This window comes from Elgaria multicarinata, chromosome 21, assembly GCF_023053635.1.
Source record: "Elgaria multicarinata webbii isolate HBS135686 ecotype San Diego chromosome 21, rElgMul1.1.pri, whole genome shotgun sequence".
Classification (NCBI taxonomy): domain Eukaryota; kingdom Metazoa; phylum Chordata; class Lepidosauria; order Squamata; family Anguidae; genus Elgaria; species Elgaria multicarinata.
Genome location: NC_086191.1, coordinates 4,582,235 through 4,609,882, shown reverse-complemented (window position 1 = coordinate 4,609,882; position 27,648 = coordinate 4,582,235). Strand labels below are relative to the sequence as shown.

General features: G+C 52.9%; 1 protein-coding gene across 2 annotated transcripts; it reads left to right on the top strand.

Annotated features, from left to right (window-relative positions):
- Positions 1-490: 490 nt before the first annotated feature.
- Positions 491-27,648, top strand: ZNF687 (zinc finger protein 687). 2 transcript variants are annotated; one of them, XM_063145713.1, is made up of 9 exons: positions 491-616; positions 12,558-14,827; positions 15,582-15,760; positions 18,043-18,219; positions 19,567-19,729; positions 21,409-21,717; positions 22,695-22,807; positions 25,175-25,280; positions 26,904-27,648. In XM_063145713.1, exons 2-9 carry the CDS (start codon positions 12,578-12,580, stop codon positions 27,375-27,377), a joined length of 3,771 nt encoding a protein of 1,256 aa, XP_063001783.1. In that variant the 5' UTR covers positions 491-616; positions 12,558-12,577; the 3' UTR covers positions 27,378-27,648. The 2 variants fall into 2 exon arrangements, with proteins under 2 accessions (XP_063001783.1, XP_063001781.1); XM_063145711.1 differs by having other exon boundaries at positions 25,175-25,316.

The window sequence follows — 27,648 nt, the reverse complement described above, 5'->3', positions numbered from 1 at the left end:
TTTAAAGTCCCGCCTTCCTGGTGCTTTCCGCCAATTGAAACACGCTATTTGGCAACACGAAGAGTGACAGCCGCTAGAGGCAAGAGTCAGAAGGAGAGCTCGGGGAATGATACCGATATTAGCCAATGGGAATCGGCCGGTGGGAGGCTCCCCCAGCTGATCAGAACGAAGAAATGGACAGCGGATGAGGCGGGCCGAACTATTGAGCGGCACTTGGCACAGCCAGTAGAATTAGGCGACGACTGGAACGGCTCTGCCCCCTCCATCCCCCGCCCCGAATGAGGAGCGAGGCAGGCGAGGGAGGGACATCCACCCTGAGCGACAGCGGCCTCGGCCCAACGGCGAGCGAGGGAGCCGGGCCCCGCTGGTGATCGACGTCCCGTCCGCCCAATGGGGCGTGGCGGAGTCAGGAGGCAATCCTCGGAGTGGCAGGCGCCCGCGCCAATCCGAAGGCAGGAGGGGGGGTGATAAGCAGGAAGCGGCCGAGGAGGCGGAGGCCGCTCTGCAGTCAGGAGAGGGGCCTTGGGGGTTGTGGAGCCGCCGGACCCCCTCAGACCACGGCGACGCCCCCTCTCGCCACGCCGCCGGGGCGCTCAAAGGAACCGGAGCCGCGCAGGTAGGCCCGAGCGCCTTCTCCTTTAAGGGGGTGGGGCCTCCACAGGGCCCGCCCACGAGGCCTCGCTTCATGGGGGGGGGAGAGAGAGAGACCGAGACCCCCCCTCAAAATGGGAGACGGGCCTGAGGGGGGGTCGCCTGGGGGGGCAGTAAAGGGGCCTGTGGGGAGGGGGAGGCCCTGGTGCAGAATCCTCTCTCCCTCCCTCCCCCCCCCACATATCTATTTATAATCTCCACATAAATAATCTGAAATAAATAAAATATTGTCAAAAAGAGGGGGGGTCGATTGACCCTTTCCCATCAATGCTTTATATATAAATAAAGCTCTTGAGGGGGATAAACTTGGTTCCTTTTCGCCTCCCCCTCCCAGAAAATTATTATTATTATTATTATTAATTATTATTATTATTATTATTATTATTATTATTAATCAGGGGTGTGCGATTCGTGTGTCCCTTTTTAAATAAATCCTCCTTCCTCCCCCCCCAACAGCAATCCTGGAAGAATTAAAAGGGGGGGAGGAGAAACTCCCAAATTCCTCAATTTCTCTCTTTCAAGCCCCTCCTTCCTCCCCCTCCCCCCCAAAAAAAAATCCTGGGGGGAAATTAAGTCTTCCCTTCCCCCCCCCTTTTCCTCACTGCCCCCCAAGCACAGACATTAAAAAGAAATGCAGCATGAGTGAATCTTATCCTTTGGGTTTTTGTATTAATTCCCACCTGCCCCCTTGAGGCACACTCACACCTATATATATGTGTGCATATGTAAGTATTGGTGCCTTATATATTGTGGGGGGGGGTATTTAAATGGGGCTGTTCATATTTTTAAGGGTCTGGACTTGAAGGAACAGGATTTCTCCTACATAACAATAATCCTGGGAGAATGAAAAAGGATGGATGGAGAAACTCCTTGGTTCCTCTTTTCATTCCCCCCCCCAATCCCGCTTTCCTGCTCCCCTCTCCCAAAAAAACTGTAATACAAATGGGAGCTTCTAGATTGTGTTTGTGAATTACTATGTGAAGCTCCCCCCCTCCACCCACCCTCCCTGATCACATCCCAAATGCATTTGAGAATTGAGATGGAACATCTTAAAATTAAAAAACCTCCAGAACGCAAGCGTGGGATTTTCAAACTCGCATACGGTTTGTGTGTGTAGATAACCAATAAACATTTTTTGCAGGGAGGACAGCCTTTTTTCTTTTTTTCTTGTTTGGGGCGTTTTCATATTTGCAGGATGTTGTGTGGAAGGAACTTCCTTTCCCCCAAACTGGGAATAAATCCTGATTGAAGAAAGGGGGGGGATAATGGAGGGATTCCCGGCTGCCTTTTTTCCCCTTCCTCCTACCCCACAAGCCCAGAAAAATGACTTCTGCCCACTCCAAAAAAAGGCCCTCTTGAGTGACTTTGGGCGTTTTGGATTTCCTGAATTTAATGGCTCAGACAAATATGGGGTGAGGGGTGTTTTGTGATGGGGCAATTCATATCTGTAGGATCTTGTTTGGAAGGAACATGGGCTGCTGGGGAACATGGGCAGGAGGGTGCTGTGGCACTCATCCTGCGTGTGGGTTTCCCCATGGGCAGCTGGTTGGCCGCTGTGAGAACAAAATGCCAGACTAGATGGACCCTTAGTCTGATCCAGCAGGGCTCCTCTGATGTTCTCCTGTTAAAACTTGGAAGAAACAAAAGAAGGGGGCAGAAACTCCTTGTTTCTTCTTTCTCCTCCTAAATTTTTGTATGGGATGTGGAGTTTCTGTATGGGGGGGGGCAGGGGGGGACATTTAACAGTTTTGTGGGCCTACAGTTGAGGCACAGTCCTTTCCCCCACAAATATTTGGCAGATGCAAACAAGCCTGCACAAGCCATTTGTGGGTTTGAGAATTCTCCGTTTCTGTGTTGCAGGTGTTTAGAAGTTGTTGTTTTGCAAGTGAGGGAGTTCGGTACAAGAACCTGCTGCCTCTCTGCAAAAAAGAACAAGATTGGGAGGATGAAAATGGAGGAGGATTGGGAGAGAGGGGAAATCTTATTAGAAATAAGGTGGGGCGGAAACTCCATTCTTCCCCCCTCCCTCTCTCTCACTCACTCACTCACAAACCCTGCATGGGTATTAAGCGTTTCTGCAGGTGGTAGATGAGAATTCATATTTGTATTGGTCCTCAGTGGCTCAAAAGAGCCTTTTAGAGTTGTGTGTGTTGTGAGTCATTGCCATCCCACCACAAACAAAGTTTGAGTCGAAATGTGGAGCTTCTGTATTTGGCAGGGATGTAACTAACATGTACCTTTGTCTTCACTGGAGCTCAAGATCTTGGAGGAATAAAAGCCGCCCCCCACCCCCTGAAAAAAAGTGTGCTTGGAAATTGAGCTCTCAATTGGGGTGGGAGTGTAATTAACACTTGCATTTTGAGGGCCTCCATTCTGTGTCAGATTCTCGCTCCCCCAAAGTTTCTGGGAGAATGAGGCTTCCGTCCTTTCTTCCCCACTTCCACAGACAAAGCCTTTAGTGAGGATTGGCGAGTTCCTATATTTGGGATGGGGCGAGGTGTGTGGCAACGTAAAGTTGTGCTGCACCCCCTCTCCAAACCCTGGAGGAAGAGTTGAGTTGGCAGTCTTGACAAAAAGACATCAACTCTGCGGCAGGTATTTCCACTCACCATCCTAGAGTCAAAATAGAACACCTGAATAACTGGGAAAACAACCACTAGGAATTTTTTCTTAAATTGTCATTTCCCACCCTATTGCAAATGGAAGCATCCCAAGGCCTTTCGTTAGATAGAAAAGCTTTCTGAGTTTTGGAACTTTCCTCATGCAGGGCACCCCTGAACGTCTTGAGAGACTTACCAGGTATTTATTATTTGTCTTTTCCTCCCCCTCTTAATGTCTCTTTCCTGAAGCTCAAAGCAGAAGTGTAAGGAGCGGTTCTATTCAGAGAGACACAGTTCCTAAGTGAGACATGGGGAGATTCCATGCTGGGGTTTTCTTGGTCTTTGGGCCAAGATTTGGCCAGATTTCCTGTGGAACCAAGTTGTCTGAGGGGAGTGGCGTGATTCAGGGTTAGTGGCTGTTTCACCCAGGTCCTTTACTATGAAGAAAGCTGGGAGGAGTGGGCACAAACCCAACAGCTGCCCTAAACATAGAAAAATAACAGGTCAGGGAACTATAAGGTGTTTCCCTGAGATGCTAGCTTTCTAGTCCCAGGGATTTGTTTTTTAAAATGTGGTTTCCCATCACCACCGCCGCCCATGCCTTGAATTGGTACAGTCCAGGGAAGGCTTTACCATGTGGTCCTGCCGAAAGTGCTTCGAGACCTTGATGCACAGACATGGAAGCATTTGGTGTGTTGGCCCTGAGACCAGACAGTAGTCAGACTGTAGGTTTTATAAGCCCCCATCCCACACCTCTCTTCCTCCACTGTTGACATCTAGACCATCTTGTGTGTTTTTAAAAACAGCCCCAGCATATGCCTGGCAACTCTTTTATATATTATATATATTATCACTTTTTTGCCACAATGTAGCTCCTGCCCCCTCGTTTCTTTTCTTCTCTTTTTTTTGCTTAGTCGCTTGGTGTTTTACTTAAAGTTAGCAGATGGTGAAGGCTTAATTCTGTTAAACACACTGGAATTTAATCGCTTGCCAGACTTTGGCTCGGCTGGGACAGGCAGCTGCAGTTGGGCTTTAATCTGAAATATTAAACTGTTGAGGTGGCAGGCAGCGGAGAAGACGGTTAGCCTGACCCATTTGGGCCGGGATTTTGAATCCTCTGCATTGCAAGGCAAGGCTGAATTCCGTCGAGAGGTGTCTGAACTCTAAGGAAGGACTTCTTTACACAGTGCAGAGTTATGGAATTCACTGCCACAATACAGAGTGATGGCCACCAATTTGGATGGCTTGAAAAGAGGGTTGAATAAATTCCTGGAGGACAAGGCGATCCATGGCTAATAGCTCTGATGGTCCAGTATCTGAGGGAGTAAGCCTGTGTTTACCAGTTGCTGGGGAACATGGGTAGGAGGGTGCTGTTACACTCATGTCCTGCTTCGCTGGTCCCTGGTCAGCAGCTGGTTGGCCACTGTGCTGGACTAGATGGACCCGTGGTCTGATCCAGCCGGGCTCTTCTGATGTTCTTAAAGTTGCTTGTAAATTTACTGTGTCCACGCTGTCCCTTCAGGTGTGGGGTCTGACCAGGGCAGAGGGAGGAGGAGGAATTTGCACATGCTCAGAGGCACTGACGAAGCAAGGATATAGTTCAGCCTTCCCTCACCTGGTGCCCTCCAGATGGGTTGGACTGCAACTCCCTTGGCTGATTGGGGGACGCTGGGAGTTGCAGTCCAACATAGATGGACAAGAGGAGGACTCTGTAAGGTGCTTCAAGTTCCTTGCAAGAGGAAAAAAGGCAGGATATAAATGGAATAATGAAATAAACCCATCTAGAGGGACGCAGGTTGGGGAAGGCCGCTAGAGCCTCTGCAAAGAAGGTGGCAGGCCCTAGCCAGAGCTGAAAATAAAATAAAACATGCATTGCTTTACAGCTCTTTGTCCCAAGCGGCTTCCAGTCTAAATTTTGTCTGTGGTGGTGAGACGCAAAAGCCGTGAGGGAGGGAGAGTAACAAGGGAGCAACACAGGCAGGAGCAGTTGCGTGTAGTTAGCGTGCCTTTTGGTAAAAGTTGAGGACGGAAGGACAAAGCCAAATGCAAGGAGAGGGATGGAGGAAAGGAACTCTAGATTTGACGGAAGACCTGATCCGAGACAGGAGGTAGCAGCTTCCTCCCACGACGGAGTGCCTGGGAAGCTGTCCCTGCTTTCTAGCTCAATTCTTGCCCAGCTGCAGCTCTTGGGGTGGGGGTGGGGGTGTTTCAAGCAGGGCCTCCTTCCAGCCCTACTTGGAGATGCTGTCGGGATTTGAATCTGAGACCTTCAGCGCGCAAAACATCTCCGCCACTGGTCCGTGGCCCCTCCCCAAACCAGCTCAGCTCCTGGGACAGGAGTGGATTTCCCGAGATTGCGAAATGCCGTTGCGCTGCATTGGTGCGTGTGCACGTGGGGGGGGGCTGTCTTCAAGCCACCCCCACCCTGCCACCCCCCCAGATGCCAGGAGAGAAGACAGCAGTGAGTCCGTTGCACATTTTGCGGCTCTCTCGGGTCGTCCCCACGTTCGGCGACTCTCCAAAGTGGCTCCGTTGATATCTGACTTGGCCCTCGCAGCAGGCGAGGGTAGGTTCGTTGATCCGTAGCCGGGCCATTGCTCCAGACTGCGGCGGCGTTGCTGTTTGCCCATGAAATGAAATTCCCACCCTTCCCAAGCGTGTTGCATCTTGCTTCATGGAGCTGAAGGAGCATAAAAATTGGGGGAATGGAAGGCTTGTCCATTTCTGCCTTGCAGAGGGTGGTGACTGCGGTTTAATAATGACATGAATCCATCCCCACTGCTGCACGTCTGCGTGCGTGTGTGTGTGTGTGTGTTTGCTTAAGTTCCCTGAGCAAAAAAAAGTGGCAGGCCCCTGATCCTATGGAATTTGCAAACCTTATTTTCGACTGTGCAGGGACATTGGCGTGTTTTGTTTTTTTAGCGGCTTGAGCCTTCGCAACCTATTTCAGTGGGGCGTGGGGGATGTCTGGCCTCCCTCCCTCGACTTGTGTCAACTGCAGGATGGTTTAACAGGTGGCGTAAGAGAAGCGCGCCTGTGTGGACCCATGCTCGCCCTCACAGTCCGATATACGTGTGTGCAAGTACTCCTGAAATGGTTGGGTTGCATTCTCTGTGGTGCAGCTGCTGCCAGCAGGTGGGCTGTAGGGGGCATGATGCCTCTACCACCCCGTCCAGAACATGCCTCTACCACCCCGTCCAGAACATGCCTCTACCACACCGTCCAGAACATGCCTCTACCACCCCGTCCAGAACATGCCTCTACCACCCCGTCCAGAACATGCCTCCCCTTGCCTGCTAGAAAGTGCCCTTCTGTCACATTCTTTGTATTCTATGGTTTCCTTCTCTCTCTCTCTCTCTCTCTCTCTCTCTCTCTCTCTCTCTCTCCTTCCATTCCTCCTCTCCCCCCAAAAAGAAAGAATTTGGAATGACAAGGGATGATTTCCTGCTTCTTGCTTCTTTTTTTGGAGGTGTGTGTCACACGTTTAACCTAACAATGCCTTCCTTTAAACAGTAAATCTTTCAAGGGGAAATAGTTCAGCTACCAGAATTGATAGGTTGGAAAAAGGTCTTTCCCACCCCTTGACTTTCCTTTTGTGTTTTTAGATGTTGGGTTTCCTGGTCGATTTAGAAATCCCTTCAAAACCAAATGCCCAGTTCTGCCAAGAAGCTGGCAGCGTTGGGGAAATGAAGCCACTTGCTCTGGACTTCCCCAGATTACTCTTTTTTCCATCCCTTAAATCACTTCCGCTTCCCTGTTTTGTCGCTGCTGGAACAAGAGGATTTGTGCTTCTTCCTGTTAATCTGATCTTGTTTAGTACTGGGCTGCAAGGATCCAGAAAGCGTGTGTGTTTGGAACCAGTGTGGAAGGTCATTGTGAACAACTGCAGGAAGTTTTCTAGGATTTAGTCCTCCAAAGCAGTGGAAAGAATTGGCTAGAGTGTCAACTCAGACTGGATTTTGCCCATTTGGGGTTGTTGAAAAAAGAAAGGCTAATCTAATCACCCCCTTTTTTTGATCTGCTAAATTATAACAATCCGGTTTAAAGACATATGTGTATAGTTCCACAGCCGTAACTGAGGAGCCGTTCGCAAATGTTGAAGGAACTGTCAGGAGGTGGGAATGAAAGCGTCCAACCATTGTATTAAAAATATTCTTGTTGCATTTCAAGAAATGTGTTAACAGTTCACAATAACAAAATCGTAGCGCGAGGGCTTGGAGCTAATTTTGTTCCCAACGCAGATCACAAAGGTTTTCAAACTCTTCGTGTGAGAGGTTTATATATCGGCCGTTGTTAAAAGGAAAGACGGTCACAACAATGATTTTTTTTCCCTTTCCTCTTACAGTAACACACCGAAACAAAACTAGTTTCCACCGGTGTGCCCTGAACTTAGGCCTCTAGGTCTAAAATTAGCTCAGCAGGCCCCCATAAATCAATTAAATTCAGCCTTATTTGACTGATCTACCTAGTTAGAGCCGTCAGTCCTGCCTTGCCGTTGAGCGAAGGATTTGATCCTTGGTTGGGATGGACCAATGACCTCTCGCACCCCTTCAAAGTTGGGGGACTTGTGTGCCGTCTGGATTATCCTAAGCTACTCTGTGCTCCTAGTCCAGCGCTTTACTGCTAAAGCCTGCCCTGGCCAGTTCTCCCACTAACTTTTTAGGTCTGGGGCGAGGGTGCGCAGCTGTCCTAGCATGGTGCGGTGAGTTCAGAGGGCTTCGTGAATGCAATCTCCATTAGTATCACACCAGCTTTGCAAGGTAGCTTAGTGGTTCCCCTCGGGGGCTTGTGGCAGTGAGTTCGTGGCTGCGGTGACTCAGCTAGGCCACTAAACAGGGGTGCCTTTGTTTAATCTTTCCCGGGGCGCCCGCCACAGCTCCTTTCATCTTGATCACTTGGATAACTCTCAGACCTGCCTTTCCGTCGGTCTGGTCCGTCCTGGTCCAGACCGACTTACATTTATCGGCTAAGAACCCATCAAGGCGGTGGGCAACACTTGGAAACGAACCCTCTAAACCAGCCTTCCTCAACCTGGGGTGCTCCAGGTTGAGGAAGGCTGCAATAAAAGCAAGAGCGTTAAAAAAAATGGTAAAGCTACACGTTTTAGAAGAGCTTCGCAGCCTTTCTACCATTCGTAACGCTCGGCCTTGCGCCATTTGGGGGCAACGCAGGAGAAAGCAGGCCAAGGTGTCTTGAGGTCTGCAACCGGACATCCCTGGGCCAAATCCCTGCCCAGCTCCTCCAAGCATGTGGCTGTTGCACACCCCTTTGTGGAGGCAAAAACTGGGCATAGAGAGGCAGTGGATGCAGCAATGGGACGTCATTGGTGTCTTTTAAGGGGTGCGGGGGGGGGCTTGGCCTGCTGCCCACCCCCCAGGTCCCCTGCCCGCCCCACCCACGGAACTAGTTGCTAACCAGAGTCTTGAAAGGGGGGCTTGGCGTTCCAAGCCACCCCAGCGAATTGTTTGAACCTGTGAGGCCTACACACACACACACACACACACACAAGACGGCTCAGCAGGGCCGTGCCAGATTTCTGGGCCTGCAGCGTTGCCAGATGGCACATGCGCTACCTGCCAATTATCCCACGGGGCTGGCACAACCGACCGGGCGGGCGGGTGGAGTGGAGGAGAGCCGCGGCCAAGCGAGGCCCGTCTCCTGCTCTTGGGCTTGGCCCCGCGGGACTTGGGTGCTTGTTTTCCTCCATCCTTCTACCCCCCCCCTTTCCCCACCCCTCCCTTTGCAGCTGTCCCCGTCGAGCCCTGACCTCGTGAGCTCACGCCGGGAAGCCGAACCAGGCGGCTGCCGTGGGCCCTGGTCGTTCCGCAGCAACAGGAACGCCTGCCTGGCGGAAACGCGAGGCCATCTGCACGCCCCCGGCCGCCCATCTCCGCCTTCTCTTTTCTTCTCCCGGACGCCGCATCCCTTTTCTTCCACACCCGCCCTGGCCTTTGCTCTCCCGGCTCCTACGCCGCCTTCTCCCAAGCCGCTTCCGTCTTCAGGTTAGTGTTGCTTTGAGCAGTTTCCTCTCGTGCAACTTGGCTGGAAAGACGTGCACACACCTCTCCGCCCCTCTTTCCAGGTGCTCCTTTGGCGTTTCGAGGTGCCGGGACCCCCAAATGCCCCCCTTTTCTCGCCTTTGCCCCATAAACTCTGCAGCCTTCGCACATCCGTGGGCCTTCTCCCTTCCTGCTTCTAACTTTTAATGCGTAATCTTGTGTATATTCGGGTGGAGGATGGGATTGGCTGGTGAAACCCGACTGTGTCCTAGAAACGAGACATAGAATCATAGAATAGCAGAGTTGGAAGGGGCCTACAAGGCCATCAAGTCCAACCCCCCATAAACACGTAAGGAATGCCCTGCTGGATCAGAACAAAGAACCATTAAGCATCCACCCCAGTATCCTGTTTCCAGCAGCAGCCAGTCAGGTGCCCCTAGGAACTTTGACCAGCAAGGTGGTGGGAAGGTAGGACCCGATTCGTCTCCAGCATCTGGTCTTCTCAGGTATGCTGCCCCTAAACGGGACAGCTCCGTTTAGCTAGTGCAACTAATAGTTGTCCCTTTTTAAAATAGCCATTTAAAAGTGGCACCATAAGACACTTAGGTGTGTCAGCCACTTCCAGGTGGATCAGCGAAGCAGAGCGACACATACACACACAGAGTTGGGTACTTAGGTGGGAAAGACCCACCCCACCCCATGAGTATCTCATCTGAGATATAAACCTCTCAAGGGTGAGTTGTATTGTCTGCACGTTTTCCACAAGGCAGCTTGTTTAACCATGCAGGGTGGTTTATTTTTCTCGAACAAGCCAGCTTGAAAACCCACATTCACATTGTGGGGTTTGTTCAGGGTAGTTAACAAGCCCCACAGGGCATGGTTAACAAGCAACCCAGCTGAAAACGCGCTGCGTTCAGGCAACACGATAACCCACCCAGCTGAAAACGTGCTGCGTTCAGACAGCGCGATAACCCACGGTTCAGCAACAACCCACGCTTGGCTGAGGTAGCGAGTTGTGTAAATAAGTTGAAAAAGTTGAATGTGGGTGAAGGACATGTTACTTTATTCCTTGAGGCACGTGTTGTTCTCATCGCTTGTGTTTGTGTGAATTCCGGATCATGTTGCATGTGAACATTTTTAATTAATTTATTTTTTTTACTTCCTGTGGAGTCAGCTAAAAATGCCACCTTTCCTTCTCTCTCCCCCCCCCCCCCCCCCCGGCCTTCCTGGCAGGGTTGCTGTGCCTTTTTAACTGCTAAAGAGAACAAGCTGTCGTTCTACAAGGTCCATGGCATGGGCACCACCACTTTTGTGCGCCAAAACACTTGCTTTAAAACAGTTTAGTCAGGATGGAAAAACCAAAAGGGTTTAGATGGCTGTGGAGAGTGGGGCAGCCCTCTTTTTCCCTGCCCTTCTTTCTAATGGCCGTAGCAGTATAGCTAGAAAGGGGGGTGGCAAAGTTTTCCCCCCTTTTCTGCGCCAGAAAAAGATTCCCTTCAGTCCGCCTGGCGTTAAGGGCTGTTTGAAAACCTGAAATGGCTTGCTAATCTAGGCCTTGTCCTAGGGCCTCCTGGTCACTCTTGGCCTAGCTAATCTAGGCCTGGTCTGGGCCTTGTCCTAGGTTTCCCAGTCTCTCAGCCTAGCTAATCTAGGCCTGGTCTGGGCCTTGTCCTAGGTTTCCCAGTCTCTCAGCCTAGCTAATCTAGGCCTGGTCTGGGCCTCCCGGACTCTCTTGGCCTAGCTAATCTAGGCCTGGTCTGGGCCTCCCGGACTCTCTTGGCCTAGCTAATCTAGGCCTGGTCTGGGCCTCCCGGTCCCTCTTGGCCTAGCTAATCTAGGCCTGGTCTGGGCCTCCCGGACTCTCTTGGCCTAGCTAATCTAGGCCTGGTCTGGGCCTCTCAATCCCTCTTGGCCTAGCTAATCTAGGTCTGGTCTGGGCCTTTCGGCCTAGCTGCTTGAAAACAAGCCATGCGCTCTCAGCCTGGAACAACAGGAGACTCAGCCGGTGCCTTTTGTCAAGTGCTGCTCCTCCTCCTCTTCTCCCTTCCCTCCCTGCAGACGCTAATCCATTTGCGTCACGCAATTATTGGCAAGGCAACCATTCCTCTTGGCCTCTGTTGTGACCGGGTCTGAGATGTGGGGAAGCCGCCAGAAAGGGAACATTTTCCAAACGCGTGTCCAGTGGCTTCATTTTGGAGCGATAGGAAAATGCACCTGAGGACAGTTTTTTTGTTTTGCGTTCGGCTTGGTTCTTTAAAAGCAAAACCTTTGTGCAGGAAAATCTCTCTTGTAGGTCAGAAAGGAAAGAGGAAAAGCTGTTTTTCTTCCTCTTCAAAGAAGCAATCTCTAAGTAACCAACTCACCCCAACCCCCAAAAACAAATTAGCCAGAAACAGCTGTGACAAAATGCAGCAAAAAATATCCGAGGGATCTCATGAACAAAAATAAATAAAAATACCACCTTCCCCTATCTTGGAAGACATTTCCCTCAGTATCTCGACCACTATAGCACCAACCAGAACAGGCCTTTTAATGAATGTATTTATCGACTTCTTTTGTTTATTTCTGGAGGCAATGTGTATGTGTGAACGTTCCACTCCAACTAGTGCCAAGAGACATACTGGTACGGAGGGTAATATGTAGCCACCGCGACTAGTAGCCATTGAAAACTTTATCCTCCGTAAATTTCTCTAATCCTTGCAAATTGTTGGCCATCACTACATCATGTGCCAGTGAGTTCCATAGTTTAACTATGGGTGTGTGACGCAGTGGAGCCCTAGGTATGAAGCGTATGTTGTGTCTGTACAGAGGCAAGGTACGGCCTCCTGAATGGTCCTGAATAAATGGATGGGTTAGGACTTGTAAGTAGGCTGTGTCCGGGTCAAGAGTGGGTCACGCCAGCATTTCACCAGTTGACTGTACTTGTAGCATGCCTTTCCCTTCCAGAGAAATGTGTGAGATCCCTTTTTTAAAACGAAAGGGGGGAGGAGAAAGGAGGAAAAACAGAAGAGGGGAGAAGCATAAAAAGGAAATAAGGAAGGTTAAACTTTGGCATGAAAGGAGGTTCCCTGGTTTGGAAAGGTTGGAGGCTACTAATATTGGATACCATGTGGTTTTGTCTGTGTGCTTTCACCTTAACCACTGTCTTTGCATACCTCATTCTTCGAAAGGGCCATAACTCAGTAGTAAAACTTGTGTTTTGCACTCAATCCCCGGCGCACCGCCATTCAAAGCAGAAAGGTAGAAGGACCGATAATTTATGTTCCCCTTTAATCACTTTTCTCCCCACCCACCCCTTGCCTTCTAGAACCTTCTGAAACCTCCGCCATGGGCGACATGAAGACCCCGGATTTTGACGACCTCCTAGCGGCTTTTGACATTCCCGACATCGACACGAACGAGGCGATCCACTCCGGCCACGAAGAGGCGGACCCTCACATGAAGGCCATCCCCGTTGAGACGGTGGTCCCCGACCACGCCCTTCCCCATGCGGACATCACCACGGTCAGCGTCATTGTGAAGAACACGGTCTGTCCCGAGCAGCTGGACCCCACGGACGGGCGCCCCAAAGACGGCCTCGGCTCGCGCTTGCTGCAGAACGGTTTCGCGGCGCCCGAGGCCCCCCACGCCTCCCCCGGTCACCCGCCCGAAGTGACGGCCCCTGCGAATGGGGACTGCTGGGCGCCGAAAGAGAAGGGAGCCAAAAACCTGGACCTCTTCTCCCACTTCAGCCCCGACCCTCGCGAGGACGGTGAAGCCAACCTTATCGACCAGCCGCGCGAGTGCAAGGCCAAAGAGAAGAACCTCCCCGTGCCTTCTCTCTCCCCACCCCCTGTGCTCTCTTCCGTCCCTCCGTTGGACTGCCGCGAGCCGGTGCGAGAGAGCGCGGGGAAGCTCCCTCCGGCTTTCCCGCAACCGTTTGACGCTTGCCCAGTGAGCAGAGCAGGCCTGACCCCTCCTCCTCCGCCGCCTCCTTCACCCCCTGCCCCTCCGGTCATTAAGCAGGAACCCGATTGCGAGGTGTCCTGTCCGGGGAGCAGCCCCTTGGCTTCCGTTTGCTACTCCACGGACAATTCCCCCACAGCTCCCAGGCCTGCTTCAGATGCAGACCTCGACAGAGGCAGCGGCAGCGCTCCCGATGTCAAGCGCTCTCCTTCCAGCCCTCCCCATCAGCTCTTAAAAAGCCCCCCACTGACGAAAGTGAGCCCCGGGCCTCCCGCCTCCCCAAAACATCCCAGCAGTGGGGGCCTGAAGGAAGAGCCCGTTGAGAAGCCCATACCGTGCCCACCGGGTGCATCCAGCGGAGAGGAAGAGGGGGAGAAGAAAGAGGAGGAGGAGGAGGAAGAAGAAGAAGAAGAAGAAGATGAGAGCACCGGTTCTCCCTCGTCTAATTCTTCGCGGCCTCTCAAGGTGAGGATCAAGACCATCAAGACCTCTTCGGGAAGCATCACCAGGACAGTCACGAGGGTCTCTTCCGATTCGGAGCCAGGCGCCGTCAAGCTGCCTTCAGAGCAGGACTCGCAAGAGGCCGCCGCCATGGACGTCCCGCTCCCCACCGTCACGGAGAAAGACGAGGCTGCCGCGGAGTCCCCCAGCCCGAAGACGGTGGCCGCCAGCCCCTTGAAGGTCGTCGAGGGCCCCAAGGTGGTCAGCGTGCAGCTGGGGGACGGGACCAAGATCAAGGGCACGGTGCTGCCGGTGTCCACCATCCAGAACGCCAGCAGCGCCATGCTCATGGCCGCCAGCGTGGCCCAGCAGAAAGCCGTGGTGCTGCCCAGCAAAGCCGTGGCCAAGAACATCATTAGCTTGGTGCCGCAGGCCCTGCCCAAGGCCGCCGACGCCAGGACCGGCGGCACGGCAGCGGCCCAGACGGCGCCCACCGCAGCGGCCAACCAGAAGGTCAACGGCACCACGGTGGTGGTGATGCAGCCGCAGAAGTCCTCCCAAGCCATCGCCGGCACAGTCATCTCCCGGAGCCAGTCCAGCCTGGTGGAGGCCTTCAACAAGATCCTGAACAGCAAGAACCTGCTGCCGACCTACAAGCCCAACCTGGCGCCCCCGGCCGACTCCAGCCTGGCCCTGCCGCCGCTGGGCTACCGCTGCCTGGAGTGCGGCGACGCCTTCGCCCTGGAGAAGAGCCTGGCCCGGCACTACGACCGCCGGAGCATGCGCATCGAGGTGACCTGCAACCACTGCACCAAGCGCTTGGTCTTCTTCAACAAGTGCAGCCTCCTCTTGCACGCCCGCGAGCACAAGGACAAGGGCCTGATCATGCAGTGCTCCCACCTGGTCATGCGGCCCATCGCTCTGGATCAGATGATCGGCCAGCCCGACATCACGCCCTTGGTCTCCTTGGCCTCCCTGAACGCCGGCAAAGCCGCCGCCGGGACGACCCAGGAGGCCGTGGCCGCCACCGCCGGCGCCGGGGCAGCGTCTCAGGACCTGCCCGTCCTGCCCTTGAGCGGCGCTACGGCCGAGCAGACGACTACCAACTCCTGCCAGTGTCTGGAGTGCAAGGAACAGTGCAAAGATAAAGCCGGACTCGCCGCTCACTTCCAGCAGGCCTCCACCTCCACGGTAAACGCTCCGGAAGTTGTCCGGGTGGTAAAAGAGAGCAAAGCGCCCGGGGCACGGGTTCAGAAATGCCGGGTGGGACAGACCTCCTTGAGGACCGCGTCACGTCAAAACGCAGGCAGGGAGGTGGAGGCTGTGGGGATCTCACGTTAGAATGCTCTTTTCCTTCCAGAACTCCTTGGACCTAGGAAAAGGACCCAGGTCCGGGGAGGGTGGCGGGAGGCGGCTAGAATCTCCAGTGATAATTTATTGTGCTCTTATTGATCCCGTTCAACGCTTCTAGAGTTCACTAGAAAGCAGTAGATAAATTGGTGTGGTGACTAAATAGCGCTGATCCGGGGAAGCGGAACTGCCTCGTGTTAGCAAACCGCTGGTTAAGACCAGGACGGGGCACGATTCCCTCAGGCAGCAGCAGGATGAATCAAAGAATAGCAGAGTTGGAAGGGGCCTACAAGGCCATCCAGTCCAACCCCCTGCTCAATGCAGGAATCCACCCTAAAGCGTCCCTGACAGATGGTTGTCCAGCTGCCTCTTGTGTGGGAGAGCCCACAACCTCCCTAGGTCACTGGTTCCCTTGTCGTACCGCTCTAACAGTCAGGAAGTTTTTCCTGATGTCCAGCCGGAATCGGGCTTCCTGTAACTTGAGCCCGTTATTCCGTGTCCTGCACTCTGGGAGTCCTGCTCCCTACCTCATCCACACCAGGAATTAACCCTGTGCGCGTGTGTGTGTCTGTGCTTTTCCTTTGCTCCCCGAAAGGTGTGCAGCGTCTGCCCCATGATCATGCCCAACCGCTGCAGCTTCGGCGCCCACCAGCGCATGCACAAGAACCGCCCGCCTCATGTCTGCCCAGAGTGTGGGGGCAACTTCCTCTGGGCTAACTTCGAGGCCCACCTGAAGGAGGCGTGTCTCCATTTCTCCCGGAGGATAGGCTACAGGTAGGGTGTGTGTGTGTGTGTGTGAGTGAAAAGTTGTCCGCTCTTGCGTCGTTTAGCCCAGATCGCAGTTCATCCCATTTTAATGCCTTGATGGAGGAAGCGGGCATTCGAACCCGGGACCAAGTTGAGCGCGTGAACCCACTGGTCCCTAGAGGCTGGGGCGTATTCAAACTGGGATCATTTTAGATAGAAAAATCCATCTAAAAATCATTCTCTATTCAAGCTACATTATAGTCCAAAGGTTATTCATCATGAAATAAGGATTCGTTTTTAATTACGTAGCATGAGCAGACGCATTTTTACACACGTCATACGTCTCTATTATAATCAGGGTGGATAAAAACCAATGATTTTTTTTAAAAAAATCAAGGAAATCGGATTTTTAAAATTTAAATTGGATTTTTTAAAATTTAAATCTGATTTTTTAAATAAAATGCTTTATGAGGAAAAATCTATTTAAGATACATTATAGTCAAAGGTTATTCAACATGAAATAAGGATTAGTTTTTAATTATGTAGCATGAGGCTGTATATTCTTGCAATGTTTAAATTTTGGGGTAAAAGAATTCCATTAATCCATTCAGGTAATGATTATTTTTCTCCTTCCAATAAAGTACAGCAGAAAAGTTGTCCAAATATGAATGATCTATTAAACTGGAGATAGTTCACCTCGCAACAATTTCATAATTATCTAATCTATGATGCGTTTCTAATAGTATAACCAAATCAGTATTTTTTGATATAACTGTAAAACTAATCTGAAAAGTTGTTACTCTAAAAATGAAAGCTTCATCTGGTTGTAAATATTAAGATTATACCAGCAAGAATGAGTCTTGAGTAATTCTGAGTTGTGTAAAATATGTATTAAGCTTATAGCGAGGAAGTGCACTTTGGGGGGGGGGGTAAGGCACATGATTAAATCGAGTCTTTCTGAGTAGTGATTTAAATTGTAATTTAAATCATGATTTAAATCAGAGAATCATGGAATACTATAGTTGGAAGGGGCCTACAAGGCCATCAAGTCCAACCCCCTGCTCAGTGCAGGAATCCCCCTTAAAGCATCCCTGACAGATGGTTGTCCAGCTGCCTCTTGAATGACTCTAGTGTGGGAGAGCCCACAACCTCCCTAGGTAACTAGTTCCATTGTCGTGCTGCTCTAACAGTCAGGAAGTTTTTCCTGATGTCCAGCCGGAATCTGGCTTCCTGTAACTTGAGGCCGTTATTCCGTGTCCTGCACTCTGGGAGGATCGAGAAGAGATCCTGGCCCTCCTCTGTGTGACAACCTTTCAAGTATTTGAAGAGTGCTCTCATGTCTCCCCTCCATCTTCTCTTCTCCAGCTTAAATATTCCCAGTTCTTTCAGTCTCTCTTCATAGGGCTTTGTTTCCAAACCCCTCAGACAACTGAGCATGTTGATTTAAATCAAATCCACCCTATGGGAGTTGTGGGCCAAAACACCTGGAGGTCCACCAATTGCCCACCCCTGGGCCTCTGGTCTGGCAGCCGAAGCGTAAGCAAACGGTGTTTCATCTCCCACATACAGTTTTGGATCCTGGCTGGTGTGTTTTGCATTTGGGTAGTGTTTGGAATAAACAAAGAGCAGTTCAGCGCATGACTCTTTCCGCCTCTTTTGCCGGTGGTGGAGGTGGGAGGAAGGCAGAGCGTCATTTCTGTTTAGAACCTGTCAGGAAGGGGCTGCTTTTCCCTCCCCTTGCTCACCCCCGCCCCACCGGCCAACGTTCCTTCCTTTTGCAGGAACAGCTCATAGAAAGGGATCGTCATGTGCAGTTCTGCTAGGATGGTGCCTTTCCCTTATCTCCCAGCTTGTTTTATGAGAAAAGGAATCATAGAATCATTGAATAGTAGAGTTGGAAGGGTCCTATAAGGCCATTTAGTCCAACCCCCTGCTCAAGGCAGGAATCCACCCTAAAGCATCCCTGACAGATGGTTGTCCAGCTGCCTCTTGAAGGCCTCTAGTGTGGGAGAGCCCACAACCTCCCTAGGTAACTGATTCCATTGTCATACTGCTCTAACAGTCAGGAAGTTTTTCCTGATGTCCAGCTGGAATCTGGCTTCCTTTAACTTGAGCCCATTATTCCGTCTCCTGCATTCGGCCCAGGTGCTGAGCCGAAGAGGACGGGGAGCACCCAGCTGGCTCGTAAGAAAAGGGAGCACGGATTCCATTCTCGTGAGACTATGTGGGGTCTGATAGCTGTTTGGCAGCCCTTCAGGGCAACCCCAAACTTTGGGGCACCCCCTTGACCTCCCCGCTCTCATCCTCAGGTGCCCGAGCTGTTCGGTCGTCTTCGGCGGCGTGAACTCCATCAAGTCCCACATTCAGACGTCCCACTGCGAGGTTTTCCACAAGTGCCCCATCTGCCCCATGGCGTTCAAGTCGGCGCCCAGCGCCCACGGCCACATTTACACCCAGCATCCGGGCTTCAGCAACCAGCAGTCCAAGTAAGTAAGAGGTCCTCCTCACCTTTGCCAGTACGTTTATCCTGTCTGTTTGACAAAAACCGATTGGAACCAGAGGAAGGGGCATGAAAGCCGAACTGTAGAATCCTGCCTGGCATGAATCATAGAATAGCAGAGTTGGAAGGGGCCGACAAGGCCATCGAGTCCAACCCCCTGCTCAATGCAGGAATCCACCCTAAAGCATCCCTGACAGAGGGTTGTCCATCCATGGAGGGAGCGGAGATGTTTCCCACGATACTGGAGCTCGCTGCCATGAAACTTACGGGCAGGAGATCTAGGACAGGCAAAAGGACTTCTGTGCACAAGGCAGAATTAAATGACACTATCCTGCCTGTGCATGGAGATCTTCAGAGGAGGCCCTTCTCTAGTACCATCCGTGGGAGGCATATGCTCTTGCGTTTCTAAAGGACAGGGCCTTTTCTATGGTGGCACCCCAACTTTGGAACTCCCTCCCAAAGGAGATACGATTGGCACTGACTTTATTTTCTTTTTGGACTCAAGGTAAAATGTTTCTTTTGGCCTAGACATTTTAATAATAATAATAATAATAATAATAATAATAATAATAATAATAATAATAATAATAATAATAATTTATTTCTTACCTGCCTCTCCGATTGGATCGAGGCGGCGAACAACAGCAAGCATAAAATACATAAAATACTGATTAAAAACATAGTATACACTGTTAAAAGCATACTAAAAGCCTCCTAAAATTCCACTGGATAGGCCTGCCGGAAGAGATCAGTCTTGATAGCTTTCTTGAATGCTAAAAGATTGTCAAGCTGATGAGTCTCCTCCGGCAGGCCATTGCACAGTCTGGGAGCAGCAGAAGAGAAGGTAACTGTAATATTTAAACACTAGCTTGACTCACGCAGACCATCTGCACGCTAGTACTTTATTGCTCAGTATCATGCTTTTCCACAAGTGCCCGGAAAAGCTGGGCAGGATTCCATTGGACTCTCCTTGCAGCCATTCCCCCCACCCCACCCCGGCTTGCCAACCCGAAGGCCTCTGTGGACACTGGTGATTCGCCCGGCCTCCTCTCTAGGCTTCTCCCCCCAACCCCGCTCCTAATTATGTTTATATATCCTGTTGCTTAACCACACAAAGTTCTTCTCGTAGTTTGGAACCCCCAGTGTACAAAGTTCTTCTCATAGCTCGGGACCTTCAGCATGTCATAGCTCAGAACCTCCACGCCGCACGTTGCGTGAGCGTTTTATATTGAGAGATGTTTAATTTTTCTTATTTTTCGACGGAATTGTTTTTGTTTGGCTTGTGGCTTGAAGAGCTGTTTGTTAACACTGCTCTTCGTCCGTCTTCTTCCAGGATGATCTACAAATGTGCAATGTGTGACACCGTCTTCACCCACAAGCCCCTGCTCTCCTCTCACTTCGACCAGCATCTCCTCAATCAGAGGGTGAGCGTTTTCAAGTGCCCGGATTGCCCTCTTCTCTTCGCTCAGAAGCGGACGATGCTCGAGCATCTCAAGGTGAGACTTTACGGCAAAAGCACGGCGAAGTCCAGAGGCGGGAACCAGTGAATCTGCGCCCCCCTGTTTCCTGTGACTTCAGCTGGGCTGGATACTGACAGGAGGCGTCACTTGCTATTCCCCTGGAAATTTTATTTTTATTTATTTATAAATGCATGAGTCGCCTTTCAGCTCAGACAGGGCCCCAATTAAAACTTTAAACCCAACTTTGAAAACTTTAAAACACCGCCGGCAGCAGAATAAGGGACAGGAGATGGATTGCGTGAGCCCATAAGCCATTTGGGAAAAGGACGCATTTCAGACCGCTAGGAACTAGCATTTCTAGGTCTGTCTGTTGCCATCCTACAGGAGCACAGAAATATCCTAGGATGTGAACAGGATTCAGTTTTTCTTTTAGGATCATAGTTTTTATTCTTTGGGAACTTTTCTAATCCTTTTGACTAATGGCTGCAGAATCTGAGTTCCTAAGAATCATAGCTTTCATTTTTTCATTATTTTTTTTTAGTAATAATAAAAAGCAGTTACTAGTCCTCACTGTTGCGAAATCTCAGAACTCGGGAGAGACGTTAAATAAGATTCCCAGCCGTCGGAATCGTGTCCCTATCCCATGATGAGTGAAAGCAGGCAGGATAAAATGCGGCAGAGTCAGAGCCCTTTTGGGCAAACTGGCTGGCCGCTTTGCAAGCCCAACGGGAGAGCTGAGCATGGATGGAGATGTGCGTTTCCTGCTGTGATGGCGGCGAGGGGGGCTTTTCAGAGCCGTATCGGTGTCGTTCAGGCTCTTTTCAAACAGCCCTCGCGTCACAGCGACCATTTCCCCTCTTCTCAGCCTCTCCGCGCTCCGCTCTGAGTTCCCTTCGTGACTAAGAGCTTTAACTAAAGGTCTGGAAACAAAGCCCTAGGAGGAGAGACGGAAAGCACTGGCCATGTTTAGCCTGGATAAGAGAAGACGGAGGGGAGACAGGATAGCCCTCTTCAAGCCCTTAAAGGTTGTCACACAGAGGAGGGCCGGGATCTCTTCTCAATCATCCCAGAGTGCAGGACACGGAATAACAGGCTCAATTTAAAGGAAGCCAGATTCCGGCTGGACATCAGGAAAAACCTCCTGACTGTTAGAGCAGTACGACAATGGAACCAGTTCCCTAGGGAGGTTGTGGGCTCTCCCACACTAGAGGCCTTCAAGAGGCAGCTGGACAACCACCTGTCAGGGATGCTTTAGGGTGGATTCCTGCATTGAGCAGGGGGTTGGACTCGATGGCCTTGTAGGCCCCTTCCAGCTCTGCGATTCCATGATTCTATGACAGGCCCCAAATCACCAACTGAGTGTCACGGTTGAGTGGGGACTAGAACCTGGATCTCCCGAGTCTCAAGCTGCACTCTAACCACTACACCACACTGGCTCGCCACAACCACCATGGCCGAGGATGATGGGAGTTGCAGTTCAACACCCCGGGAGGGTATTGGGGAAGGCCGGACAACCATCTGCCAGGGATGCTTTAGGATGGATTCCTGCATTGAGCAGGGGGTTGGACTGGATGGCCTTGTGGGCCCCTTCCAACTCGACTAGTCTTATGATTCTAAGACAAGGCTGTGCGGCGGGAGGGGCTGCTGACCAGCCGAGGCTGGCCTCTCCACCAGCCCCCCCCCCACCTCCACCTTTTCTCTCCTCTCGGCGGCAGAACACCCACCAGCCACAGAAGGCCAAAGAGGACCCCGTCAAGAAGCCGCCGCCCGCCCCGCTCGTTCCCAAGCAGGAGCCGGCCGAGGAAGAGCCCCCCCCGCCGGCCCCCGCCAAACTCTCGGAGTCGTCGTCCTCCTCTTCGGAAGACGAGGATCCGCCCAGCTCCCCGGAGCTGCGCAAGAGCAAGCGGGGCCGCTTCCAGCGGAAGACGGAGACGGGCGGGCGCTCGCGGACCTGCGGCATCTGCCACTCCTGGTTTCCCGAGCGGGACGAGTACGTCGTGCACATGAAGAAGATCCACGGGAAGGTGAGGGGGGGCACGGGGGGGGCAGGCACTGGGAGAGAAGGGTCCCCTTGGCTTGGCAGGCGGGGGGGGGGTGATCCTGGCAGCCCCATTGGTTAAACAGGTGAGGGAGTTGGAGATGGCTGCCTACCGGGCCAGGTTTATTTATTTAGTTAGTTAGTTTATTTATTTATTTATTTATTTATTTAGCCAGGACGCTGGTTGTTAGTGTCGTGTCGATGTGGCACCGTCTGCACACATGGCATTTTGCGGAGTGATAGAGCCTTTGGAAAAAAAAAATGGGTTCCCTGCCCCAAGGAGCCTCTCTTCAGTTCACCCTCACAGGGTTTGAGACTACAATTCCCTGCATTCCTGGCCATTACACCTGCTGGTAGGGGCTGATGGGAGTTGAAGTCCAAAGAATCCGTAGCATCAGAGTATCTCAAATTGAGATAGGTGGAGGGAGATGACACAGAGAGAGAAGCAAAGGTGACAAAGCTAGGGTGACCCTATGGAAAGGAGGACTGGTATCTTTAACAGTGGTATAGAAAAGGGAATTTCAGCAGGGGTCCTTTGCATGCATGCATGCATGCAGCCCCTGGGGGAATTCCCTCTTCATCCCAACAGTTAAAGCTGCAGGAGCCCTGCCTAGCATGACCAGGTACAAAAGAGGGCAAGGCTGCTGCAGCTTGAACTGAGGGACTTTCACTGCCGCAGAAATCCCCTTCTCTATACCACTGTTAAAGATCCAGGAGCCCCGTCCGCCTTTCCATGGGGTCGCCCTGGACCAAAGCCGCCGCATCTACAAGGAGAAGCGCGGCACGGACCAGGAGAATGTAGGTCAGATATGAGCCATACTCTGGGCTTGCATCCCTGAGGTTTGTCCCCGCAGGACGCAGGAGCCAAGCCCAAGGAAGGGGAGCGCCTGGGCTGAGGTTGGTGGTGGGAACTCACTTTGGTGTGCTTCTCTGTGGCTTCTGTCTCCCCCCCCAAACAAACAGTGTGTGAAGAAGTTCCCATGCAACCTGTGTGAGCGCTCCTTCTGCTCTGCTCCGAGCCTGCGGAGACACGTCCGAGTGAACCACGAAGGCATCAAGCGCGTCTACCCCTGCCGGTACGGACCAACCGTTGTGGGGGGGCAGGGTTTATTTATTATTTATCTATTTAGAGTATTTTTATCCCGCCCCCCCCCCCCCCAGCCAAAAGGCTCTCGGAGCGGCTTACAATGTATCAATAAAGAAGACCATCCCTGCCCTCAGGCTTACATTCTAAAAAAAGACACGGCACACAAGGAAAAGGCGATGGGGAGGGAAGAGGGAGAAAATAAAAAGGAAATGAAGGAGATTGTTTCGGCTGGTGGGAAGGCCCTGCTCCGTCCTCTCCTCTCCCGATGGAGGGGTTGGCAGTAGTGGCCTTGGCGGGGACACGCAGGCTTGCGTGTGTTTGATTCGGCTGCCCCGATTTTAAGCTTTTCGCAGAGGGAAAAGCCTTGGGGAGGTTTCTTCCCTGTTCATCAGGGCAAGGAGCTTGTTTTGAAAGAAAAGCGGGGTTCTGCACACAGAACAGTTGGCTTGTCAAACAAACTGATAATAAAGCACCCTAAGGTGGGGGTGGGATAAAAAGGTGGGCAGCGGAGACCCTATATGTTACGTAGTGTTGTTCCTCATCTTGATCCAGAGGGAGAGGCAGGTAATAATCCTCCTCCTCCTCCTCCTCCTCCTCCTCATCATCATCTCTCGGGCTCGGGCCCCATTGCCTAAGCCAGACGCTCTTGTGTGTGTAAGAGCAAAGGGTGTGTAACGCTGATGACGTTGCTGTTGTTGCCATCTGGGTCTGTTGACATCCGTGCTCTTACTGCTCTTAGCTGAAGCTCTTACGGCTCAGCCTTCTCCGTCTCTTCTCCCCCCACACACACACCGCTTCCCAGCTTACTCCAGCGGTTCCCAGATGCTTTTAATCATATTTTTTGCACCCTTCCGGACTCGGAACTTGCTTTTTTTTAAAAAAAAAAACCACCAAACCCACAAACTTTATAAATGGGCGTTCCTTTCTGGGACAAACGCCGCAGGTGGCACAGAATTAGGGCGTGAGCATGGCTCGGATTCTAACGGAGGCGGTATTCCAGCGGCCCCTCGTGTCGCATCCTGCAGATACGTTGGCCGAGAAGTCTCGTCACCTCTAGCCAGGATGACCAGGCGTCGGGGCTGGTGGGCGTTGTTATCCAAGACGTGTGGAGAATACCAGTGTGGAGAGGTCATCCTCAGGCTCTACAAAACACACATCGTGGGCTGTGCAATACACACACCAGTCGATCGATTTAGTGCTGTTGTTGAACCTCAGAAGAGCCCTGATGCTGGATCAGACCCAGGGTCCATCTAGTCCAGCACTCTGTTCACACGGCAGGCGAGCAGCTGTCGACCAGGGAACCAGAAAAGCAGGGCACAGACTAATGGGCTCAAGTGACAGGAAGCCAGATTCCGGATGGACATCAGGAAAAACTCACTGACTCTTAGAGCAGTACGACAATGGAATCAATGGCCTAGGGAGGTGGAGGGCTCTCCCACCCTAGAGGCCTTCAAGAGGCAGCTGGACAGGCATCTGTCAGGGATGCTTTAAGGCAGGGGTCCCCAACCCCTCGGGGTCCACAACCCCCCGGGCCACGGTCCGGTACCAGTCCATGGCCTGTTAGGAACTGGGCCGCGCAGGTGAGCTGCTTTCACCCACACCCACCCCAGCGTACCTGGGCGCCATCTCGCCTGCCCAGCCGAAGCCAGGACGCTGGGCTGGGGGCTTCGGAACAGTGCGCCCGGCTGGAAGCCGCTCTGGGAGAGCGACTTCCGGACGCGCCGTTCCAAAGCTGCCCGCCCGCACCAGCGTCCTGGCTTCGCTTCGGCAGGGTGCCCACCCAGCGGAAGCGAAGCCAGGATGCTGGAGTGGGGGGAGGACGGGACGGGGGCTTCCCAAAACCATCCCCTCAACCGCCACCACCACCCCTGGTCCGTGGAAAAATTGTCTTCCACAAAACCGGTCCCTGGTGTCAAAAAGGTTGGGGACCACTGCTTTAAGGTGGATTCCTGCATTGAGCAGGGGACTGGACTCGATGGCTTTAGAGGCCCCTTCCAGCTCTACTATTCTAGAATATGATTTTATGAGACGGTGCAACAGCACCCTCCCGCCCATGTTCCCCAGCAACTGGTGCACCTAGGCCTACTGCCTGGGATAATGGAAGGAGCACATAGCCATCAGCCATGGACAGCCTCCTCCTTACACATCCAGTTTGTGATGGGAGGAGGAGGTTCAGTCTGGACCCTTTGCTACATCCTCAGCACAGGCCTCTTTTCCGTGCCTGCTGCGCAACGCAGCCGTTGCCTGTGAAGACCTCCCGGCGCTCTGCCCTCCCCAGCCAGGATCCCCCCCCCCCGGTCCCCTCGAGTGTCCCATCAGACCCTCTCCTGACTTCTCATCGCTTCCGCTCCCCCAGGTACTGTACCGAAGGCAAGCGCACCTTCAGCAGCCGCCTCATCCTTGAGAGACACATCCAGGTGCGTCACGGCATCAAGGTGACCGACGAGACCAGGAGCCAGGAGGTACTCATCACCCGCATGGGCTCCAGGAACTCACAGGTACAGGGGGGGGCGGGGGCGGGAGGCCCTTCCCCTGGCCGGGAGACCTGGAACGCTGCAGTAAGAGCCCCGTCGGTCTGGCACGCCTTGTTCCCTCCCCTTCTCCATTTGTGATTTCCAACCCGTTCAGCTTGCAAGCGTTTGCGCCTTCCGGAGCAGAGGGCGGAACGTATCCTGGGCCGCACAGCCCCTGCCTTCACTTAATTCAGTAGAGCTTGGGGGTTACTCGAAAGCTTTTTGGTATTTCGGAACACTCAAGGGGGGGCGAGGTGGTAGGAAAGGACAGGGATACAGCCACTGGCCCAGTTTTCACGACACTCGCCACCCCCTTGAGCTGCGGCTCGTGCCAGGCGGCGGTGGGGCGTTGCCGTGTCATGCGAACCTGGTCCCCAAGGGTTATTTGAGGGTTAAACAACCCTTGCGTAACCCTCGGTTTGCGCGTTGTGAGAAAGGGATCGTCCTTTCTTTTTCTCTCTCTCTCTCTCTCTGCGTCAGCGAAGGCTAGGAGCAAATCTACACGTCGTACTGAAGGCGCTTGCCTGCGCCTCCAGTGCGGCCCGAAAACGATTATTTTATTTTATTTATTTAAGCATTTTTATGCCGCCATTCAGCCAAAAAAGGCTCTCACGGCGGCTTACAAAAGTATTTCTTGACAGTCCCTGCCCACAGGCTTACAATCTAAAAGACATGACACAAAAGGAAAGGGGATTGGGAGGGAGGAGGAGGAGGAAGGGGGAAAGGAAAGCAAATTCAGGCACTACAATCTTAGTTGCAAAAATTATGTAGATTATGTAGATTCTGCCTGGAAGAGGCGGCTGGGGAATCCGGCCGCGTCCTTGTCCCCGCCGGCCTCCTGCTGCCGGCGAAAGAGCCACTCAGCGGAAGACGGCGGGGCGGAGAGCGGAAGAAGCTCTCCGACCCGGGTGGCTCTTTCGCCGGCAGCAGGAGGCCGGCAGGGAGAAGGACGCGGCCGGATTCCCCAGCTGCCTCTTCCTTCGCCTCTTCCAGGGCAGGATCTACATAATCGTTTTCAGGCCGCACTGGAGGCGCACACAAGCGCCTTCAGTACGACGTGTAGATTTGCCCTTGAACCCTCTTCGGTTCAGTGCCGAAAGCTTCAGTTCACCGAACTGGTGATAAACAGCGACAGATTCCTAGAACCAACGGGGAAACAGCCCTTGGGTGCTGAGCAAAGAATAGAGCACTCGCGTCCTATTCTAAACTGAAGGGAGCGCCGTGGAATGGGTGGAGCAGAGGGAGAGCCGAGTAGGTGGCAGGTCGAGCGAAGGCTGGGCCGTAGCTTTTTCACACCCGCCACGGGGTGCGTGGTCGGGTTCTCTTGCCCTGGAAACTTTCCAGGCCATTCTGGTTTCTGAACCTTGGCTGCACACCTTGCAGGGTTTTTTTCCCCACGCGCCCCCCCACCCCCCGCGGACTAGAATTTTGCTGCTGTCCCCTTATCACATGGAAGCCAAAGCTGGTCCTGCGTGAGGAGGTGGGGGGATCGCTTCATCACGCTGGATACAACCCGAGTTTGCGAACATTTAAAAACCTCTTCCTCTCTCTCTCTCCTCCCCACCCCCACAGACGTCGGGCCGGAAACACAAGCTCTCCTCGGACGACGGGGATTCGTGCAGCGAGGAGCCGGACAGCACCACGCCCCCGTCCAAGACCCTGAAAGGCGACCGGAAATCCCCCTACCATTGCCGCAAGTGTGGCTACGTGGCCCCCACGGCGGCCGAGTTCCAGGAACACATCCCCCAGCACAGGACAGGCGAGAGCGCCCACCAGTGCCGCGAATGCGGCCTCTGCTTCACCTCTCAGGTCTCCTTGAACCGCCACCGCTTCATCACCCACAAGAAGAAGCGCGGGGCGGGCGACGCGGCGGGCGCCAGCCCTCCGGGCGAGCCCGAGGACGGCTCCCCGCCGTCCGCCGAGGGGAAGCTCTCCTGCACGGTCTGCGGCAAAGGCTTCGACACCCAGCTCAACCTCAAGACTCACTTCCGCACCCACGGGATGGCGTTCATCAAAGCCCGGCAGAACGTGGGGGGCGAAAACTAGCCGGGGCGCGTCTGGAGCCGGCTGCCCGCCTTAGCCAACCCGCCCCGGGGACCACAGCCGTAGATAGATATCCGTGCCCTGAGCTCCCAGCACGGGCAGCGAGGACGCCCCCACGCCCCGCTTTTCATAGGTGGAGTTCAATAAGCCGTGATGACGTGGAGGGAGGGGGCGGGCGGGGGGGCAGCAGATTTATTTATGATCCCTGATCAGCCGTTACTGCTGCTGCTGGCTTCTCGGCGCCGAAGCCTCGCCCGGTCAGTGTGGGTTTGCG

Excerpts from the sequence above, each read along its gene's own strand:
- ZNF687 (XM_063145711.1), top strand. The coding sequence starts at position 12,578 with ATGGGCGACATGAAGACCCCGGATTTTGACGACCTCCTAGCGGCTTTT. Across the intron at positions 22,808-25,174 it reads AAGCGCGTCTACCCCTGCCG|GTACTGTACCGAAGGCAAGC; the intron begins GTACGGACCAAC and ends CCGCTCCCCCAG. Across the intron at positions 25,317-26,903 it reads TGGGCTCCAGGAACTCACAG|ACGTCGGGCCGGAAACACAA; the intron begins GTACAGGGGGGG and ends CCACCCCCACAG.